Source organism: Castor canadensis, chromosome 18 (genome assembly GCF_047511655.1).
Source record: "Castor canadensis chromosome 18, mCasCan1.hap1v2, whole genome shotgun sequence".
NCBI lineage: Eukaryota > Metazoa > Chordata > Mammalia > Rodentia > Castoridae > Castor > Castor canadensis.
Genome location: NC_133403.1, coordinates 4,582,500 through 4,606,166, shown reverse-complemented (window position 1 = coordinate 4,606,166; position 23,667 = coordinate 4,582,500). Strand labels below are relative to the sequence as shown.

At 36.6% G+C, this 23,667-nt stretch overlaps 1 protein-coding gene and 1 long non-coding RNA gene across 2 annotated transcripts in view; one reads left to right on the top strand and one right to left on the bottom strand.

The window, feature by feature from the left end:
* Positions 1-23,667, top strand: part of LOC109675102 (solute carrier family 5 member 4-like) — a 69,729-nt gene that overhangs the window by 4,762 nt on the left and 41,300 nt on the right. Inside the window, exons 4-8 of the mRNA XM_074060813.1 lie at positions 998-1,057; positions 3,921-4,025; positions 19,376-19,481; positions 20,621-20,701; positions 21,960-22,180. Coding sequence (XP_073916914.1) covers positions 998-1,057; positions 3,921-4,025; positions 19,376-19,481; positions 20,621-20,701; positions 21,960-22,180 — 573 coding nt within the window. The remainder of the gene's footprint in view (positions 1-997; positions 1,058-3,920; positions 4,026-19,375; positions 19,482-20,620; positions 20,702-21,959; positions 22,181-23,667) is intronic.
* LOC141418811 (uncharacterized) lies at positions 759-5,634 on the bottom strand. The gene is made up of 3 exons (XR_012443459.1): positions 5,312-5,634; positions 5,159-5,192; positions 759-2,487 (listed from the first exon to the last, which is right to left on the bottom strand). It is a non-coding gene; the product is annotated as an uncharacterized lncRNA (long non-coding RNA).

Genomic DNA, 23,667 nt, shown 5'->3' with positions numbered 1-23,667 from the left:
TTAGAATGCTTTGAGAGATAATAGAATATGTCTTCTCTTGCATTCATACCATCCTACCACCTATCACATGGCTGGGAATGTGGGGAGAGTGTTATAAATATTTCTTGAGTAGCCTGAGGTTTTCTGTCCTTTTATGTGGTCCTTCAGAGTGCTTTCATGTACATGTGCTCGAATATCACTACAAAAATGTTTCAATAGAAAATCCCTGAATGGATTCAGAAAATGATTTTCAGTCATCACAAATCTCTTTGCTCTTCTCCTTTTAAGACTTTGCCCCCAATTGTTCTTTAGTAATATTAGGGACTCCAGTACATACCCAGCCTTCAGATATGTGCAATGGCCAAAGTTTTATTTTGATAGCACCATGGACTCTGCCTCTAGAGTCACCATCAGAATGACCTTTGCCCCACATAGTGTGATTACCAGGTTGAAGATATCTCAGCTGTTTTTTTCTCAGCCTGTCAGGTTAACCTCTATGATTTTAGTTGTTTCTCCTATCAGATAAGAATAATAGCTTATGTTTCCTCACTTGGTTGTTAGAGCACAATTAGTAATATGTGTGAAAAGCCTGTCAATGTTACATGTGAATGATAGATTACATTTTCATCATTGCTTTATGTGGAAAGCTACAATGAGCATTGAGTACACTCTTATGTCTTGAATTTTATTGCTGATAGCTTAATCCATTCAAGAATAATACTTGTACTTCCTGCCATTCAAGAATAATACTTTGTGGCAAGGTTTTACAATCTTCCAGTGTGCGCCTGATATCAGATCTATTATGTTCTGGCCATCTTTCACGTCACATCTCAGAAAGCCTCAGAAAATGGTGTTTTCTAAATCATACAAAGACAAAAATGAACATCACAGTTGTCTGAGGATTGTAATCATTTCAATGGAATAGGATATAAGAAAATTTTTATTCAGACTCAGAGCTCTGATACATCCCAGAAGCCAAGGCCCTTTACCCTCACACGGTTTTATTTATTTCTTACAGGCGTTGGTGCTGGTGCTCATTCTAGGATGGGTCTTTGTCCCTATCTACATCAAGGCAGGGGTGAGTATCCACAGGTATTTAAAGTGTATCTTCAGGCATTCTTTTATTCACTAACTTTTCTTTAAATAATGAAACATGGATATGAACCTTTCAATTATTCTATGGCTAACAACACAAAAGTGGCAAAAAACATTCCTTGCATTGAGATCCCAGTGTAGACTGTGGCTGCAGTCCAGTGTGAAACCTGTAGCTGCCCTGCATAATGACGACTGTGGCAGTACAGCACCCCTGAATCTGGGAGCATCTACGTGCTTCAAGGAAAGTTTCTCAGAGTGACCTGGCTTCATCTGTGAGGGACACATGTCACCTCTGTAGGTAGAAAAGTCAGATCTGAGAGAGTTAGAGAAAACGAACAAGAGATGTCAATCATGAGAGGACTTGTAGTGTGGAGAAGCATGGTGGGAGGCAGAGGTGAGTCTGTGAGAACAGGTGGGGTGCAATAGGGAAAGTTTTATGTGTCCTGTACCCTCCTGGAAATGGGCACCCTCAGCTTTCAGGCACTCAAGGTTCATAACCAGATTCATGTTTTAGGGAACTCTGCTCTGACAGCTGAGAGGAAAGTGGTCTTGAGCAGATGGTCCATGGAAGGAAAGAAATGAAGAAGTTTACAAAAATAATTCATGATACTATAAGAAGGAAAAAGAAAGTAGGGGACTACTTCTTAGACCAAGATGAAGGCTTGATGGCAAATTAAGGTGAAAGAAGTGGAAAGGGAAGCAATGTGAGCAGCTCTTAAGACTTGAAACCCAAGGGGCTTGAAGCATGAGGTCTCCATTAGGGAACAGGAAATTCTAGAAGGGAGCCAAACCATGGATGAAAAGAAAAACACTGAATTCACTGTGGAAATGGTGAGTAATTCATGCCTTTAGGACTCTTTTCATTTGTTCATTTTTGTTGCTGCAGCAAAATTCTTGTAGAATTTTTCTTCTTTTCTTATTATAAAGAAAAGGGTTTATTTAGCTCACAGTACTGGAGGTTAAACAGCATGTTACAGCATGTACTTAACTCTGACTATGGCCACTGCTGCATCACTATATGGTGAGAAAGCAGAAATAGAAATGATTGCAGGTAGAAGGGAACTAGCATGTGCAGTGGCCTTGCTTTAAACACCCACTCGATCAAGAACCCAGTCCTGTGATAATGTCATTAATCCATTAATGGGAGTGGAGCCCCCATTACCTAAATGGCTTCCACTAGTCCACACCTCTTAATTACACACTGTGAGCCAAAATTGAAATTCATGAGTATTTTGGTTGAAGAACCATATTCAAACAACAGCATTCTGTAAAAAATTGTGTCTATTTCACAATATAAAAATTGTTCATTCAAAGGCAACAGTCCCAAAGTCTTAACTCATTCCAGCATCAGCTTAAAGTCCAAGTCCAAAGTCACATCTGAGACTCAATGGAAACTCCTTGTAGTTGTAAGGCCTGTAAAATCAAAAAAAGTTCTCTACTTTCAAGGTACACTGGTAGGACAGGGATAAGAGGAACATTTGTATTCCAAAAAGGAGAAATAACACCACTACAAAAGAGATCACAAGCCCCTAACAACACCAAAACACAACAGAGCAAATATTAAATCTGAAACCTCCTTATCAGGCATCCTGTGCTGACTGGGGTAGATAGTGAGCCCTAAGGCCATGGGAAGTCCCAACCCCATGATTTTCAGAGCTCTACTTTCTAAAGAATTGGTTGGAGTTCCACAAGGCATTGTCCCATTGATCACTCTGGCAACTTCTCCCTGGTACTTCTGTGTGGTCTCTAAAGCTGTCCTTTGTTATCTCAGTGTAACTCTCTATTACTCCATAACCCTTTGGTTCTGTTTGATGCCTTTGGTGTAACCATCATATGGATGCCACTGAAGTCTACATTTGCTCTCCTTGGAGTGGAAACATAAAATGGGGTTGGTCCCACTTAAGCCACTCCTGTGCTGCCAGAGCACTGCACAAAGTTGTGTGGAAAAGAGTCTTGAGTTGGCCCTGGGCACCAACCTTATAGAAAATATCCTAAGTCAATACTTCCTAGGCCTCTGGGACTCATATGGAAGGGACAACTTCAAAGTCGTCAAAGACACCATTGCCACCTTCTTCCCATTGTCCTGATACACAACACACAGCTCCATAAGACAGTACTGGCATCTTCTTCCCATTGTCCTAATGTACAACATGCAACTCCATTTTGCCTTTCTGAGCCCTAAAGTTGCTAGAACATCACCTTACACACCTTTTCTTAATTTTTGTCACAGTAAACCAGCAAATTTTCCTGATAATTCTGCTCTGTTTTTCTATTAATTATAAATTCTACTCTTTTAGATCACAGCATTGATGTGATACAAAGTCATATACATAATATCATACTAAAGTAATAAAAGCCACAAGTGCTTCTCTAAGTAGATAGATAATTCAATTCTCTTCTCAAAAAGATAATCCTATATGTGCCTATATGTGTAAGTTATTCAATTATCAATTTATTATGCAGATATAATTGTGGTTCATTGTTTACAAGTAATATTCATTTTAACAACTGCAATACGACTGGTGAAAATAATGAAAATCATTTGTTGCTTGTCTTTAAGATATTTGGTGATGTTGTAACTACTTCAGCATTCATATTTAAGATCCACTTGACAAAAGTCAAAGTATCTAGTAAAGGTTGGAGCTGGAAGAAATATCAATACAGTCTGTTTTTAGTGCCAGGGTTAATTCCCTCTTGCTACTCTAACATGGGGCCATGCCTTTCTCACCTGTTTATTCCTAATGTGTCTTGAATAGTGCTTAAATGCTCATAGGTGCATAGAAAATACTGAATAATCTGAATTGCTGGGCTCTGAAAAGAATTCCTGTTGATGTCTGTCTCTGCAGGTGATGACCATGCCAGAATATCTCAGGAAGCGGTTTGGTGGGAAGCGACTCCAGCTGTACCTCTCAGTCCTCTCCCTCATCCAGCTTGTGATCATGCAAATCTCAGTGAGTTCAGTGCCTCCTGGCATGTTAGCTCCAGGAGGTAGACTGATCAGACCAAAGTGCTAAGATCAGAGAGGGGGTGTGTAAACTTTCAATGGCCTTTATGGTCTAGAGCCATATGGATGTCAACTCACTGGGCTATCTCTATAAAATATTAAAGAGATCAAGGTGGGTTCAGAGACCCTATATTCATAGAGTACAGGACTCTCATGTTCTAAGAACATCCAGAATTTAATCCATCCTCTCATTCAGGTTATGAAAAAATGGGGTCCAGAAGGAACAAAATGTCTCCTCAACAGACAACCACTCAGTATTGAAGAGGAGGGTTTCTCTTGTCTCTTGCCTTTTCCAGTGCACACTGTGAAATGGAAACTATAAACTAGATTAGAAGAAAAGAAAAGACACTTCTATAAGGGTGCAAACTATGTTTGCAAACTAGGATGAATTCAATTTGAAACTGAAAACTGTTCCATCAAAATAAGAAGAGGACAAGGAAAGTGCCGCTCAGTTTTCTTTAGCAATAAGCAAGCTTTGACTGAGCCCAACAAGGAAACTGATGGGAATCAGGCTTGTCACAAATTTTGCAAGTCTTGAAATATCTGTGCCAGAGAAAGATTGATCATCTGGAATATTTCCAAGCCCATTAGGTATTTCAACTGCACTGAAAATAGTTTCATTTTCAGTTCTTGACATGAAATTTACCCCTGTAAGCCAACTTATCCATATCAGAGAGGCACTAAGGTTTGCAAAGGTATTGTATTTCTCTGTAACTTTTCTACAGTCACTTCAACTTTCATTTTATCAAAATAACTTCATTCTTTCTTAGAAGTTGTCAAGGTGAATATTCTCATTTTCAGCTTATTATCCCACACATGTGAATCAAAAAGAAAGTACTTTGCATTTGTATTAATATGCTGACTTTTCTTAAATTTACCCTATTTTGTCAAAGACTACCACTATAAAATAGATAATCATGAATAAATGTTAAAAGAATTTGAAAGCATTTTGAAAAGTTACACTCCTTGGAGATAATCAGGAATAAGGAAGAAAAGAATTTGAAGATTCAGAAGTATGTATGGAAAACAAGAAAAATGTATTTGTTCCTAATATATTAGTGTTGAAAAAAATCATCTCACCAAGTTTACAGTGCAGGCAGGTGTCTCAATGTTCCTGAGGAGGAAAAAATCATCTTTACTTTTATGTTTCTACTAAGCTGTGTCATAACAATCAAATCAGCTACTAAGACTAGATGGTATGAGTTTTCAATGGGAATATTTCCCAACACTTACTTCTAGTCCCTTCTAGAGAAAGTTGTTCTTACAGAAGTATCACTGAAGTGGTCTCCATGACAATTAGAAGAGGCAGAGGGAAGCAGAGGAGCCCACAGGAGCTGTGCGTTTTCATGTTCCACCATGAGTTTCCCTCTGGCTCTGACATCTACAGTCTTTTGATTAGAAAGAACAGGAATCAGGTATTCAGAAGGACAGCAGACAAATAAGTCACTGAGGAATTTAACTCCCAGAATGGAAGGCTCCTGGAGATGGAAGAGGAATAGAATGTGGTGAACTGTTTGTGGATGCAAGGAAACCCAGAGTGTGTGTGCGTGTGTGTGTGTGTGTGTGTGTGTGTGTGTGTGTGTGTGTGACAGTTGTGCATGGTCTCTGGTACACTATAAGGATACCACAGTGGGGATCTATTTTTGCCTCCATGGTTACACTTTACGTGATATGGATAATGATTAATCTTGGACATCAACACTTTCGTACTTTCACACTATGAAGGCTAACTCTGTACTGGTTAGACATTAAGCACCATGAAAGTTGAGATAGCACAGTTTTTGGAATTATCCCTTGCTTAGGTGAAATACATCTTTCACAAATTCTCTACCTCTGGTTGTAGGCATGTCTCTTCATTCCAAAATGTTCAGTTTTTATTTACCAAAAACTTTGATATTCTTTTAGAAAATCTTTGCAAATTTTAAAGTCAGGAAATTAACTTTGACACAGCTATTACCTAATCTATAGTTCCATCCAGATACTGAAATTGTTCCAATAAATTCCTTTATAGCAAAACAAAATCCTATATCACTGCAATTAATCTTTATTATGGGAAATATGTTCTGATCATTGTGATGTCATACACGCCCTTACATGGTACAATCAAAATTAATTTGCAATTTTATGTCATATACGTTTTACCACAATAACACAGTCAGTGATATACAAGCTACTCGCATATAATTTTTAAGCCATAAATTCAATACCTTAATGGCACTTTACAATAGAAGCAAAATTCAAGGACTTCATAATACCCACTATTTAAACATTTATCATTTCCTTGAGTTGGGGAAATTTTAATCCTTTCTTCTAACTATTTTGAAATACACAATAAATTATGAAGTAGAGTTAAACAACTGTGATGTAGAACAATAAAACGTATTCCTTCTATCTAACTATGGTTTTGTACTCAATCAACAACCTCTATCTATCTCCCATACCCTTATCCTTCCAGCCCTCAGTAACCACTATTTTATACCCTACTTACATTGAAACCAACAGTGTGTAAGAGTTCAACTTTTGCTTCTCCTTCATCAGTATTTGTGATTTTTTTTGTCATTTAAATCCTAACCATTCCAACTTGGGTGAGGTAGCATCTAATTGTGGTTTTGATTGGCATTTTTCCAAATAGCTGCTGATGTTGAAAATTTCCTTCATATAAAAATTTTGGGAGCTGCTTGTGTGTCTTCTTTTGGGAAATTGCTATTTAGATTATTTGCCCATTTTTGATCAGCTTATTCTACCTTTCATGTTTAGTTGTTTGTGTGCCTTATATATTCTGGATATTAATTCTTTATTGGATAAGTAGTTTGAAATTGTTCAAAATTTTTTATTATTGTTGTACTGGGAGTGCATTGTGGCATTTACAAAAGTTCTTGCAATATATCATTTATTCTTCAGGTTGTCTCTTCCCTTTCACTTCTCTATAAGAAGCTTTTGATTTTTATGCAATCACATTTGCCCATTGTTGATTGGTTTCCTGCACTTTTCCTTTATCCCCTGCATGTTCTTAGCATCTTCGTCAAAAATGAGGTGACTGTAGATGCAAGGATTTACATCTAGATTCTCTGTTCTGTTGCACTGATCTATGTACATGTGCTTTCATCACTGCTTTGTGGTTTTGGTTACTGCATGTTTGCAGTGCATTTAATAGTAAGGAAATAAAATCTTTCTGCTCAAGATTTATGTGCCTAGTTCTATGGTTCATATGAACCAGTCATACGAACCAGTCTGTAAAGAATGCCATTGGCATTTTGAGAGATATGGTATTGCTTTCAGGGGTGTGGACATTTTAAGAAGCTGATTCTTCCAATCCATGAGCACAGGGTGTCTTTCCATTTTTGTATGTTCTCTTCAATTTATTTACTAACATTTTACAGTTTTCATTGTAAGCCTATTTCACCTTTTTGGTTAAATTTATTCCTAATTGGTTTTGTAGCTGTTGTAACTGAGATTGTTTCCTTGGTTTCTATTTTGTGTAATTAAATATTGTCATATAGTTTTTTTTGTACATTCATTTTTATCATGCATATTTACTGAATGCATTTATTAGTTCTAATAGATTTTCCATTGTGTCTTTATATTCATAACTTTTTTATCATGCTAAGTGGGGGTACACTATGGCATTTACAAAAGTTCTTACAATATATCAAATATATTGTACTCAAATTCATCCTTCTACCATTTTCCTTCATCCCCTCCACCCCCAATCCTAGAATACTTTCAAAAGAAATCATTTTTCCATTTACACACATGTGCACACCAAATTTGCACCATATTCACCTCCCTTACCATTTCTCCACCTCCTCCCCCTCCCACTGGCACCAACCCACCCTTCAGCCCCACCCAGTCAGGACCTGTTCTGCCATCCTGTTCTCCAATTTTGTATAAGAAAAGAAGAAAAATGACATTTTTGGTTGTTTAAGATACTACACAGGGAATTACTTGTGGCACTTCCATGTTTATATGTATTACAGTCCAATTTGGTTCATATCCTCTATTTTTCATCTTTCTACCTTAGTCACTTTCTTATGGTGGTTTCAACCAATTTAAAAATTCCATATTCATTCTTGTATAGAGTATATCAACCATATTCACCTTGTTAACTTCCTTCTTTTATCTTCCCCCTCTCGTATGTTACCTCTCTTAGCATGACCTGGTTTTCATAGTACAGCTTTATTTGTGTTAGGTCTATATTACACATATGAGAGAAAACATGTGACTTTTGGCCTTCCACACACGGTTAACTTCACTTAAAATGATGTTCTCCAGTTCCATTCATTTGCCTGAAAGCAATAAAATTTCATTATTCTTTGTGGCTACATAAAATTCCATTCTATATAAATAACACATTTTCTTAATCCATTCATCAGTAGTGGGCATCTTGACTGTTTCTGTAGCTTGGCTATTGTGAATAATGCTGCAGTAAACATGGGTGTGCAGGTGCCTTTGTACATTTTGACTTACATTCTTTTGAGTATATGCCTAGGAGTGGAATTGCTGGATCCTATGGCAGGTCTATTTTTAGTTTTTGTGGAGCCTCCATACTGCTTTCTATGGTGGTTGTACTAATTTAAATTCCCACCAGCAGTGTATGAGGGTTCCTTTTTCTCCACATGTTTTGCCAACATTTGTTTTTGTTTGTGTTCTTGGTGGCAGCCATTCTAACAGGAGAGAGGTAGAATATTAACGTGGTTTTGATTTGCATTTCCTTTATGGCCAGGGATGTTGAGAATTTCTTCATGTGTTTTTTAGTCATTTGGACTTCTTTCCTTGAAAAAAATCTCTGTTCAGTACATTTACGCATTTCATCATTGGGTCATTTATTTTGGGGGGAATTTAGTTTTTGAGCTCTCTGTATATTCTGGTTCTCAATGCCTTGTCATATTTATAGCTGGTAAAGAGTTTCTCCCATTTCCTTTGTTGTGCAGAAGCTTTTAATCGCATGTAGTCCCAGTAGTCAATCCTTTCACTTAGTTGCAGAGCCATTTGAGTTCTGCTGAGGAAGCCTTAGTGTGGTTTTGATTTGCATTTCCTTTATGGCTAGAGATGGTGAGCATTTTTTTCATGTGTTTTTTGGCCATTTAAATTTCTTCATTTGAGAAAGTATTGTTTAGTTCAGTTGCCCATTTTTATTGGTTTATTAATTTTAGGGGAGTTTAGTTTTTTGAGTTCCCTATATATTCTGGTTATCAGTCCATTGTCTGATGTGTAGCTGGCAAATATTTTCTCCCACTCTGTGGGTGGTCTCTTCAGTTTAGAGACCATTTCTTTTGTTGAGCAGAAGCTTTTTAATTTTATGAGGTCCCATTTCTCTATACTTTCTCTGAGTTGCTGAGCTGCTGGGGTTCTATTGAGGAAGTCCTTGCCTATATCTATTACTTCCAAAGTATTTCCTACTCTTCCCTGTACTAACTTCAGAGTTTCGGGTCTGATATTAAGGTCCTTGATCCATTTTGTGTTGATACTAGTACAGGGTGATAAACATGGATCTAGTTTCAGTTTTTTGCAAACTACTAACCACTTTTCCCAACAGCTTTTGTTGAAGAGGCTGTCTTTTCTCTATCGTATATTTTTAGTGCCGTTGTCAAAACTAAGTTGGGTATAGTTGTGTGGATTCATATCCGGGTCCTCTGTTCTGTTCCACTGGACTTCATGTGTTTTTGTGCCAATACCATGCTGTTTTTGTTTCTATTGCTTTGTAATATAGTTTGAAGTTGGGTATTGTGATACCTCCAGCATTGCTCCTTTTGCTGAGTATTGCCTTGACTATTCATGCTCCCTTGTGTTTCCAAATGAATTTTAGGGTAGATTTTTCAATCTCTTTGATGAATGTCATTGGGATTTTGATGGGAATTACATTAAACATGTAGATTGTTTTTGGTAGTATAGCCATTTTTACTATGTTGATCCTAACAATCCATGAGCATGGGAGATGTCTCCATTTTCAGTAGTCTTCCTTGATCGCTTTTGTAAGGAGTTTGTAGTTCTCCTTGTAGAGATTCCTCATTTTAGAGGAAATGGATTCAGTTTTTCACCATTAAGTATGATGTTGGCTGTAGGTTTGTCATATATAGCCTTTACAATGTTGAGGTACATTCCTTCTATTCCTAGTTTTCTTAGTGCTTTTATCATGAAATGGTGTTGGAAATTATCAAAGGCTTTTTCTGCATCTATTGAGATGATCAAGTGGTTTTTGTCTTTGCTTCTGTTAATGTGGTTTATTACGTTTATTGATTTTCATATGTTGAACTACCCCGGCATCCCTGGGATGAAGCCTACTGGTCATGGTGAATGATCTTTTTGATGTGTTGTTGAATTCGGTTTGCCATTATTTTATTGAGGATTTTTGCATCAATGTTCATTAAGGAGATTGGCCTATAGTTCTCCTTTTTGGAGGTGTCTTTGCCTGGTTTTGGGATAAGTGTAATACTGGCTTCATAAAATGTGTTAGACAGTGTTCCTTCCCTTTCTATTTCATGGAACAGTTTAAGGCAGGTTGGTATTAGTACTTCTTTAAAGGTCTGATAGAATTCAGTAGAAAATCCATCAGGTCCTGGACTTTTCTTTTTTGGGAGACTCTTGATTACTGCTTCAATTTCATTTTGTGTTATAGATCTATTTAGGTGATTAATTTCCTCTTGGTTCAGTTTTGAATGATCATAAGTATCTAGAAATCTGTGCATTTCTTCACAATTTTCAAATATATTAGCATATAGGCTCTCAAAGAAGTCTCTGATGATTTCTTGGATTTTTTTGTTGTTTGTTGTTATCTCCCCTTTTGCATTTCTGATTTCACTGATTTATGTTTTTTCTATCCTCATTTTAGTCAGGTTTGCCAGGGATCTGTTGATCTTGTTTATTTGTTTGAAGAACCTATTTTTGTTTCATTAATTCTTTGTATGGTATTTTTTTGTTTCTATTTCATTGATTTCAGCTATTTGTATTATTTCTCTCCTTCTGTTTGTTTTGGGACTTGCTTGTTCTTGTTTTTCCAGGTATTTGAGGTACAGCTTTAGGTCATTGATTTGAGATCTTTCTGTCCTTTTAATATATGCACACATGCCTATAAACTTTCCTCTTAGGACCCCCTTTGCTGTGTCCCATGATCTGGTAGATCATGTTTTCATTTTCATTAACTTCCAGGAACCTTTTAATTTCCTTTTTTATTTCATTGATGACCCATTGATCATTGAGCAAAGTGTTGTTCAGTTTCCAATTGTTTGAATATTTTCTTTTTTTTTACTTCATAATACTTTTTTATTGTTTTATTATTCATATATGCATACAACGCTTGGGTCATTTCTCCCCCCTGCCCCCACCCCCTCCCTTACCACCCACTCCACCCCCTCCCTCTCCACCCCACCCCCTCAATACCCAGCAGAAACTATTTTGCCCTTATCTCTAATTTTGTTGAAGAGAGAGTATAAGCAATGATAGGAAGGAACAAGTGTTTTTGCTAGTTAAGATAAGGATATCTATACAGGGAGTTGACTCACATTAATTTCCTGTGCATGTGTGTTACCTTCTAGGTTAATTCTTTTTGATCTAACCTTTTCTCTAGTTCCTGGTCCCCTTTTCCTATTGGCCTCAGTTGCTTTTAAGGTATCTGCTTTAGTTTCTCTGCGTTAAGGGCAACAAATGCTAGCTAATTTTTTAGGTGTCTTACCTATCCTCACCCCTCCCTTGTGTGCTCTCGCTTTTATCATGTGCTCAAAATCCAATCCCATTGTTGTGTTTGCCCTTGATCTAATGTCCACAAATGAGGGAGAACATATGATTTTTGGTCTTTTGAGCCAGGCTAACCTGACTCAGAATGATGTTCTCCAGTTCCATCCATTTACCAGCGAATGATAACATTTCGTTCTTATCAACTGCTTTTTCTGCATCTATTGAGATGATCAAGTGGTTTTTGTCTTTGCTTCTGTTAATGTGGTTTATTACATTTATTGGTTTTCGTATGTTGAACCACCCCTGCATTCCTGGGAAGAAGCCTACTTGGTCGTGGTGAATGATCTTTTTGATGCGTTGTTGAATTCAGTTTGCCATTATTTTGTTGAAGATTTTGCGTCAATGTTCATTAAGGAGATTGGCCTATAGTTCTCCATTTTGGAGGTGTCTTTGCCTGGTTTTGGGATAAGTGTAATACTGGCTTCATAAAATGGTTAGGCAGTTTTCCTTCCCTTTCTATTTTGTGGAACAGTTTAAGGAGGGTTGGTATCAGTTCTTCTTTAAAGGTCTGATAGAATTCAGCAGAGAATCCATCAGGTCCTGGACTTTTCTTTTTGGAGAGACTCTTGATTGCTGCTTCAATTTCATTTTGTGTTATAGATCTATTCAGGTGACTAATTTCCTCTTGGTTCAGTTTTGGATGATCATAAGTATCTAAAAATCTGTCCATTTCTTTAAGATTTTCAAATTTATTTGAATATAGGTTCTCAAAGTAGTCTGATGATTTCCTGGACTTCCATGGTGTTTGTTGTTATCTCCCCTTTTGCATTCCTGATTCTACTAATTTGGGTTTTTTCTCTCCTCATTTTAGTCAGGTTTGCCAGGGGTCTGTTGATCTTTTTTATTTTTTCAAAGAACCAACTTTTTGTTTCATTAATTCTTTGTATGGTTTTTTTGGTTTCTATTTTGTTGATTTCAGCTCCTTTTTTCTCTTTCTTCTTCATTTGTTGTCCATCTTTTTTGATTTTTATGGTTTTCTATTCATAGGATTTTATTCTTTTCATTTCTTTTTGTATTTATGTTCTACTAGTGGATTTTATACTTTGTACAATGTTTTCATGATAATGCATATTGTCCATTTGCTTTCAGATACAGGATTCACTTAAGCATTTCTTATAAATCCAATCTGGTAGTGATTAATTCAACACCCAATTCTCTTCTGTCCTGTAAGTTTGTCACAGTTGGGATCTTAAATTTCTCTGAATATTTGCGTGTTAAAAACTTGCTCTACAGCTGATTGGTTTATGGGAAACCTTAGGAAGTAGCTACTATTTGAAGGAATGAGATTATTAGGAGAGTATCCTTGAAATATATATTGGTACCCTGGTCTTTTCCTCTTTCTGTCCTTGCCTCCTGGTTGCTATGAGATGAAAGTTTTCCTCTGTGGCATGCTTCTGCCATGATGTACCACTGCACTTCAGGCCTAAAACCAACTTGCTAGGCAACTGAGCCAAGCAACTAAAACCTCTGAAGCTGTGAAGCAAAAATAAAACTTTCATCCTTGTAGATGATTTCCCTCTGATATTTTTGTCATCGTTATACAAAGATAGCACAAAATTCTTGTTTAGAAATCTGCTGCTAGTCTAGTGAAGATACACTTACATATAACTTGACACTTTTACTTTGCTGGACTTTACTTTGCTAGAATTTTGGTATTTTGACTGAAATATGTCTCAGAGAGGAACTCTTCAGGTCATTTCTAATTGTGATGCTTTGAGATCCCTGGACCTGATACTATACTGTTTTCAAGATTTGGAAAGTTTTCAGCTAATTAGTTAAATAAGTTTTCTGTCTTTTCCCATTCTTCTACTTCTGGAAGACCTATGATTAAAAAAAATACTTATAATGTTAATGGTGTCTCTAGGATTGATTTATTCTTTTTCCTTATATTTTTGTATCACTGCGTTATTTTAAATGCTTAGCACAAAGCCTAGAATTACATTCTTCTGTCTTAGTTAGCTGGCTATTGAAGCTGTCAACTGTGGGGCATTTTTATCTTCAGGATTTATGTTTGTTTCCTTGTATGATGTCTTACCCTTTTCTGGGTTACTTATTCAGCATTCGGTTAATTTCCTAATTTTGTTGAATTGTCTGTGTTTTCTTGTTTCTTGTATTCTTTATAATTACTCTTTTGAATTTTTCATTCAGTTTTTTCCTTTGGGGTCATTTATTAGAAAGTTATTATGTACTTTTTTTTGCAGTACTGGGGTTTGAACTCAGGGCCTACACATTGAGTCACTTCACCACTCTTTCTGTGTGCGCGGTTTTTTTGAGTTACAATCTTGCAAACTATTTACCCAGGCTGTCTTCAAACAATGATCCTCCTGATCTCCGCCTCCTAAGTAACTAGGATTACAGTCATGAGCCACCAGCACCTAACCTATTGTAACTTTTGAGGTATCTGAGTGCTTTATTTGTTTGTGCTTCTATTGTCCCTAATTTTATATTTGTACATCAGGCAAATCAGTTGCCTCTAATACTTTTATAGGGTGACTTTCATAGTAGAAACTTTCTTCTGACAATATGTCCTACAGTATTAGTTAGGTAGACTATGTTGGCTTGATTCCAGGTGAATATATTAGTGTTGTCTCTGTGAAGCTTCTTCAGCTGTAAAAAAAATCAGTGATGCCTTCATATGTCTTAGCTGCCTAGGCTGAAGTGTTTTGAGTGAATGCTCCACCACAGAGGATACAGCTTTTTTAAGTGGGACAGGTTTGTTGGACATTGATGTTCAGCCTACATGGCTGGTTATGTTGGAGCACTCATCAGTATCCATGGGTGACCCAGGGCTAGGGCTACTTTTGTGGGCCCTGGTAGATGAAGTATGGCTGTCATAGCAGTAAATATCTGAGAGCCACACAGAAGTGGAGTCACTCTAATGAGCCTGGGCAGATGTAGTATGGGGCACCTAATAGCAATGGTGAGATTCCCCTCAGTGTCTGAGGGCCACATGGGGCAAGGCCTCTCTGGTGGACCTGTGTGGGCACAGCATGGCACTTAAGGCATTAGGTAGTGTGTCAGGGTTCCTTTTCTCCCTGCATTCTCACATGCATTTGTTGTTTATTTTCTTGATAATATCATTCTGGTTGAGATGGTATGGAATTCCAGTGTAATTTGCATTTGCATTTTCTTTATGGGTAAGGATGTTGAACATTTCTTCATGTGTGCAGTAGCCATTTGTACTTCTTTTGAAAATGGTCTGTTCAATTCATTTCCTCATGTTAATTAGATTATTTGTTCTTTTGATGTGCATTTTTTGAGCACTTCACTCATTCTGGATATTAACCTTTTGTCCAATGAAGAATTTGCAAAGGTTTTCTCCAATTACGTGGGTTGTCACTTCATTCTGGTATTTGCTTCCTTTTCTGCACAGCTGTTTAATTTGATGCATTCCTTCTTATCAATTCTTTCCTAAGCAATTTGAGGCCTTATCAGAAAGTAATGGCCTATGCCTATATCTTCAAGAGGTTCCCTATGTTTTCCTCTTGCATTACGGTCTTTGATCCAGTTTGAATTAATTTTTGTACAGGGTGAGAGGTAGGGATCCAGTTTCATTCTTCTGCATGTGGTACCCAATTTTTCCAGCACCATTGATTGAAGAGGCTGTCTTTTTCCAATGTATGTTTTCCCCTTTTATAAGAAATCAGGTTACTGTAGCACATGGGCTTATTTCTGTGTCTTCTATTTTATCCCATTGGTCAATATGTCAGTTAATTTGAACTCTAATACAATGATAGTTTCAGCATTGCTCTTTTTTACCCAGAATTGCTATGGTTACTCAGATTTTTTACTTTTCCATATGAATTTTAGGATTGATTTTTCTACTTCTGTGAAGAATGACATTGGGATTTTTATCAGGATTGCAATGAATCTGTAGATTGCCTTCAAAACTGTAAATTATTTAATATTAGTGATTCTTCCAACCTATAAGTGTGAGAGGGCTTTCCATCATCTAATGTCTTCAGTTTCCTTCTGTGTTATTTTTACTTCTTTCATTGCTGAGATATTTCACATACTTACTTTAGCTTATTCCTAGGTATTTTACTTTTTGAGGCAATTGTGAATGGAATTGTTTCCTGATTTTTTTCTTTGCATTTTCATTATTCATATATAGAAAAACTACTAAATTTTGCATGCTGATTTTGTATCCTGACACTTTGCCAAATGTAAATATTCAATTTTTACAAGTGTAGTCTTCAATTTGCATAGTAGTTGTATTTCTGAAAAATCTCAGTGGTAACAATTATAGAAAAGTCTTCATGTTCATAAAGCTGAGTTAGGTTCTAGGTTTATAAAAATCTAGAACAAGATTTTCACCAAGAATATATAGTTAGAGGATAAACTGTCAGGTCTTGTTTCAAATCTTAAGAGGAATAAAAATCAACTATCTTGTACTACGTTTCTTTCTACTCCCCAATTTCCATTTTAAAAATCCTATTCCTATACCTTCTGTGTCTCTTTTGTAATTTGCTTCTTTGTTTCTAACTACAATGACTAAAATGTTGTTCCTACTTTTATGGGGTGGGATCATATGGAAACTGGAAGGATCTGAGTTAATGGAATCAGACCCAAATGGGACCAGCACATGTTTTGTTAAAAAAGAGTCCAGGTGAGCCTAGAAGCACATATTGGGGGTCTTGGAGTTGAAGCTACATGACCTCAAGTCCCCAAAGTGAACATGACCTTGTATCTACAGCTCTGTGTATCACATCTCCAGAGCTTCCATCCTTTTCATGGGCTCTTCCAACTACCAGGATTATAAACTAAAATTTATAATTCTTTTATAAGTGTTTCTTACTATTTTAATTGATAGTCTCAGTAATTATTATAAAGCATACAGAATTTTAGCTTTTGGCTCCCTTATTCTTGTCATAATGATTTTTCTCCTAAATCATTTAGAAAATTTAGGCATAAACTGTTCAATCCCCTCATCCAAATAATCTACATTTTCTCTGGGCTTTCATTCTTCCCCCAGCTCTGAAGTTGAGGTGAATTCTTTTTTCTAAAAGGTCAAACCTTCAACCTATACCTGTCCTGATCTTCTCTCTTCCCACTGTTTCTAGACACCTGTTTTGTAAGTAGCCTTATTATCCATTTACCCCTGATGTTTTACTAGCTCTCTCTTCACTAAAATGTTCAAGTGGCTTCTTCCTAACAATAATTACTGCATTGCTCTGAGTTCTTTCTACCTCCTACTTGCTTTTTATCATTATTCTCTAATGACAATTATCAAAGAATAATTGCATAAACTGATGTAACTTCACTATATTCTCACTTTCCATTTACTCACCCAGCATTCTTAAGTCTGGTCAGTACAAAATTGATCATCTGAGAATGATATCTGACTTCCAAGAAGGAAAAATTTTATTGCACATGTACATATAGTAACAATTAATGGAAATTCATAAATGAAGAGCTAAGTGATAGAGTACAGATGAAATACTGTGGGAAGGGGAAATTTAAGCATGAACCATCTTACACACAACCCCCAAATTGTCTACAGCAAGAAAAATTCTTGGACCTCAGATCACCCATATGTAGATTCAAGATCTTGGGATGAGAAAATCCAGGATTGGAAACCATATGGGCAAAGATGCAGAGTTAAAACTGAATATGATGATTTGAAAATAATTGAGTCAGAGTTGTTGTACGGCTGTGTCATGTTGTACATGTTGATCTGGTTGTGTTGTCCTCCAGTGGTTTTTTACCTGTACATACTTTCTGTGTTCACAAGAACTTGGAACTCAGGATAAGGTAGATATTCAGGATCCTAGAAAACAACTGGTAGACCTTCACCCCATCAGTTGCCCTTCCACAGTGTTAAAATTCTAGTCCTACATAAATATACAGAGACCCTAAAGATGGTTTGGCCCAAGCCCTATATTATATGGCTGATTGCCTAGTTTCATGCATTTATATCATGAATTATTGTCAAGGCTGACATGGAGTCCATTTTCCTGTCTATCATTATAGAGCCCCTTTGTGTTGTGAATGTAGTATGTGCATCATATTACAGTGCCTCTAACATAAAGAAACAGTAGCATCAATGCTCACCAAATGAAACCCGTATAATCAAGAAGCAGGTTTCTTTTTTATTTTTATTATGACATTATTGTTGTACAGAGGCACATTGTGACATTTATGAAAGTAAACAAGCTCCTTTCAGGAGTTATTACATAGATTTTTCTTCCTCTCCCCTAAAGATGCCTATCATTCTGATTACTAACATTTGAACCTCTTTTGGCCTCTTAAATTTAATAGCAACATAATCAAAGAATGTATAATCTTCTGTTTTGTGCTTCATTTTAATCAGCATTGTATGCATAAGATGCATCCATGTGGTTGGTTCAGTTACTCATTTTCATTGCTACAGAACATTGTAATAGATAATTATATCAAATCTGTTCATTCATGCCAACGTTGATGAATAAGGATGTGGTTTCTATGTTTTCCTTATGAGTAATGCTATTATATAACTTTTCTATGTTCTTAGTGCCCTTAAGAATATATTTCTATGTATCCAAGTAGTTCACCTGCTTGAGCATGTGATATCCATGTGATTGGCATTAGCAGATAATACAAAACATCTTCAATATGTATGTGTTTACACTCTCTCAGCAGTATATGAAAGTTCATAAGGATTTCCAGAATTGTTAATATAATTTTGAAGTTAATTTGTCCAAAGGTCTTGCATTTTGGACTTAGTTGGATTGCTTTACCTTGTTGGTTTGACTATATGATTATTCTGTATACTGTAGCGATTTGGGAAGTTTAAAAGCAATGCAATTATAACCACTGTCTTGCCAGCATAATTTCTCTATATTACCAACTGTTCCTAATACATTTAATTAAGTAAAATCCATAATAGCACATAATAAAGTGTTTAACATTGTGGCTTTGGAGTCAGACTGCACAGATGCACACCAAGAGCTTAGAATTTGCAATCTAGTTGACAAACAAACTCCCTCAACCAAAGTTTTCTAAGATGTGAAATTGTGATAACAGCAATACCTAACTTACAGGAAGTATCAGGGAGTAAAGAAGAGTGGATACGAATTCTTTCAAGAAATCCACAAAGAAATACATCTTTGGTATCTTGAGATTTTCTAAAATAAAGAAAAATCATTGCCCCAGTCATCTTTGAAACAGACCCAATCCTATATATAGTTATAGGAGAAGAAAAACATTCATAATCATGAAATCCTCATTGACAAAGAAGAATGCAAATTTCAAGATTATATTTTTGAAAATACCCAAATCGAGAGAATTACTATGACAAAATATTAACCCTTTCTAAGCCTTGTGATACAGAAACGGTTTTCAGGACATGTCACCTTGTTTAATTAATACCTTGGTTGAACAATGAACTAGCAGCTATAAAGGTAGAGAAAAGAGAATGAAATGTTGTTTGATGCTTTATTGAAGATACTATTGTGCAGACATCTAAGTGGAGTCTTAAATTAAAAGATGAGTAGAAGTCTACTTGGAGAAGGGAGGGGAGAGTAGACACTAGTGCAGAGAAACCAATAGCCTGATCCATGATTATCCTAACTGTTCTATTTTTAGTCAAGCTTATTTTCTGGAGCCATATTCATCCAGTTGGCCTTTGGATTGAACCTTTACCTAGCAATCTTCATCCTCTTGATTGTCACTTCTATTTATACAATCACTGGTGAGTCTACTGCAATACCCAGTCATGCTATACTCTATGGATCTTATCTGAACCTGCAGTTAGTAACCTCAGTCTTAGCTTTGTCACTGCCAAAATAAGGATTCATTTCAGGGCCACAATGAGAGCCAGGCACAGGACCAGAATAAATATGACATAATCCTCATTATTCAAGGTGAGCACTTTAATTGAGGAAAATGATGAGGTAGATGGGATGGAAACCTTATGGATGCAGGTTAGCTGTGTTTGGATGAGAGACCATGTCAGATATGAGACTAGAAAATGCAAGGTGAGACTCAAATTAGCACAAGATGCCAGGACATGGTAGGTGAGCTATTCTTAGCACAATTAAAAGGGAAGCACTGGAAAGTAGGCTGATTTTGCAAAGCAGGTATATACCAACAGTCTAAGCTTTTGTAACCAGATATGTTGGTGTAGTGTCTCCTGCATACTGACTTAAGAAAATTAGTTAATTTTCATGAATTTTAAGTTAGCAGGTACAGTTGAGTTGGAGGAAATAAAGAAAAATAGCTTGAATAATTAAGACTCTTCTGAAGCTACTTTTGTACTTTTAGCATACATTTCACATTACATACAGATAAGGGCATTACTCTCGGTTTTCAAGATCATTCTTGCTTACTCATGACAGTCTCATAAGGGAAATTCCTTTCTGATTAAGAATCTGATGAGTCTATAGTTGAAAGAGAACTTCTTTTTGTTCAATATTGCTGAAAACCACAGGTAAATGACTATTTCTTATATTCAACTAATAAAACTGTGATTCATCCCAACACTAACAGTTTTGCTAGACTTTTGAGAGCAGGGACAATGTGCTAAATGGGAACAATGAGTGGATTTTATGAAAAACTTTCATGATATCAAAATTTTACCCTTTACCCCATATATTGTTCAAAACCTCACAAAGACAGAAGTCTACTGCAGAGTTTTAAATCAGGGCAAAATAAGAGAAAGAGGAAGTTAATAAAATGCATAATGATGTCAAGACAAGCTTAGGGCTCAGGCAGGAGCTACTGATAGGTTTTATGTTGAGTCACTGTTTGGGATAGAGGAAAACCCAGAGGTGAGATCAGATGAATCAATACATCTAAACAAAATGTTCTGGTCCATTTTTCTCCCTACAGGGGGCTTGGCCTCAGTGATTTATACAGACACTCTCCAGGCTGTCATCATGGTGATTGGCTCTGTTATTCTCATGGGGTTTGGTAAGTAATGACAGTGCACACTGTACCCAAGACCTTGTCTACTCTGCAATGCTGCTTCTCCCTTGCATTTGGGAATATATATATATATATATTTACTCTTATAGAAATGTCTTCCAGGCATCTTTATAGCTTTATGATCTCAGTACATAGAAGTGTGAAAGAAGAGATTCTTTCCTAAAATTATTGCTTAAATTATCATTTTAACCTTAAATTATTTGCTTTTCATTTTGTGGTATGGAGATTAGAATTTAGGGCTTCATTCTTGCTAGGCAAGTGTTTTACGAGTTGAGTCACTCTGTCAGCACATTTTGTATTAGTTATTTTTGATATAGGATCACGGGCTTCAAAGTGTGATCCTCCTAATCAAACAATTATAGGCATGAGACACAGGTGCTTGACAGAACAATTTTTTATAAATATTTCTTTTAGAAAAATAAATTTTATTATGTTGCTCATATCTTCCACTAAAGTGTGTTTACACCTTGAAAATTCATTTTGCACAGTTTCAGCATAATGTTTGGTTCCTGGTACATGCTCAATAAAATAATGAAGATTTAAATGAATATCAACCTCATCTTTGCAGTTCTCTGGCACTGTGATGAATTTTGCATCATTTGAGCCTATGCTAAATGGCCCCAGATATCTGGGTTCCTCTTTCTAAGATCAACTATAATTGCTGTATTCACCTGATTAGCCTCTCCAGACCCACAGTGGGCTGAGTTCCACCATCTCTTTTGATCATGTTTAAACTGCTGTCTCTCATTTGTTTTTCTGTCTAAACATTTACCTTTATTTTAACATTAGCATAATACAGTATTGTGCCAGAAAACCAAACTGTGAGTAAGGTCAGAACAACTGGGCTCTGAGACAGGGAACAGTTCATTGCTTCCTGTTTTTTTCTGATGACTAAGTCCATCAGGCTTGTTCTGTGAACTCACCATCAGGTTAATCTCTGCTTTGGATGGTTGTGTGACAGCAATTCAGTCTGTTAGATCACAGACACTAAGCCAAATTTTTAAAGGGTACCATAAGAAAAATGTTAAAGAATTATTTGCTTTATGTACTTTGTGAAAGTTAATCTGCTAATGTGGCCAATGCTGATGAGATACCAGAAAGACATGAATCACGGGAAAAGGTCACCGATGATCTGACCAGGCTAACAGGAGACACTTAGATACCTGCACCCAAAGGAGTAGTTATGAACATCGGGTGTTATAAATGTTCACGTGACATTTCATTTTTTCTGATGCCTTTTTAGCATTTCATGAAGTTGGAGGCTATGAGAGCTTTACTGAGAAGTACATGAACGCCATCCCATCAGTAGTGGAGGGGGACAACCTGACAATCAGCCCCAGCTGCTACACTCCTCAGGCAGACTCCTTCCACATTTTCCGAGATGCTATCACGGGAGATATTCCATGGCCAGGAATGATATTTGGAATGACCATTTTAGCTCTGTGGTACTGGTGTACAGATCAGGTAAGCACAAATGTTTGTGTGTGTAGGAATATGTTTATATTATTTTTCTTGTCTCATAGAACAGCATCTGTCTTCTATTTTGTGCACTTGCACATTATTTAAAAAGTCAAATATTTCTATAAGGCTTGCTATGAAAAATAGATTATTTTTGCCTTCCTCATTATCCTATTTCTTTTCCTCAGAGACAACCTCTCTCACTTCTTTCAATTAAGTGTTTTGGGTTTTGGGTCTGTTCTTTGGGCACTTTGTGCTCAAAGTGTGATCTGTGAAGTAAATCAGTGCAGATGTCATCCTGGAAACAGAAACACACTCTCTCAGATCCTACTCTGACCTACTCAATTAGAATTTACCATTAACTTCCCTTGACCAGTGATTTAAATACTTGTGCTGCTCCATTTACGTTTTCAAGTTTTAGAATTTTTCTGCTGACTTCCCATGATAAAAACATGAGCTTCATACACATATATGAAATAGAATGTTGAAATTGCTTTAAGTGAGGCATTGAGGGTTAGTGGTGGGGAAGAGATGGGTGAGCTAACAAATGTACAATATAAGATGATTTGGAATTGTCACAATGAATCCCCTGTACCATGAATACGTCCTAACAATAACAATAACGGAAAAAATACTGAAGCCTATACATAAGCCTATCACCTATTAAATCACAATTTGGGGAACGAGCAGCATTCAGCAGTACTATTTTAGTGATTATGTAAAAGGAATTTGCCACTGAGCTAGGTGGTATATTTTTGTTTGATTTAGCATTAGCTTTTTGTTTCCCATGAAATTAAAAATTACTTTTATTTTAAATTATTCTTAATAGTTACTACTTATTATACACCAAACTCTCTGAAAATTGCTGAAAGCTGCACTCAGTACTTTTAAAAAAGAAGAGTGAAGGTCAGGCACCAGTGGCTCAGGCCTGTAATCCTAGCTAATTGGGAGTTTGAGTCACAGTTCCAGGCCAGTCTGGACTGGAAGTTTATTAGACTCCCCCCATCTCAATGGAAAAAATCTGGGCATGGTGGCATGCACCTGTCATCCCGTGACTGCAAGAAACATAAAATAGGAAGGTCATGGTTCAGGCCATTGGTTGTAATAAATAACCAGAGCAAAAAAAGGGCTACGGGCATGGCTCAAGCAGTAGAATGCCAGCCAGGAACATGAAGCTCTGAATTCAAACCCTAATACCTACAAACAAACAAGACTGACATAAGTAACATGACAGAATAGGAGACCACTGACTAGTCCACCTCCCACAAATACATTGAGTAAACATCTATATATGAATCAATTCTCCTGAAGAGAAAACCAGAATGCAGCTGAAAGAGTCCTACACTCTGAAAAACTAGAAGAAAATAGATAAGGACAAATGGAGACAACCACATATTAACTCCAATGGTAATAAAGTGTCTTACATTGGAAAGAGAAACCCAACTCTCTTCATTTCTCATAGTGGTGATGGGCTTGTACTACACATATAGTGC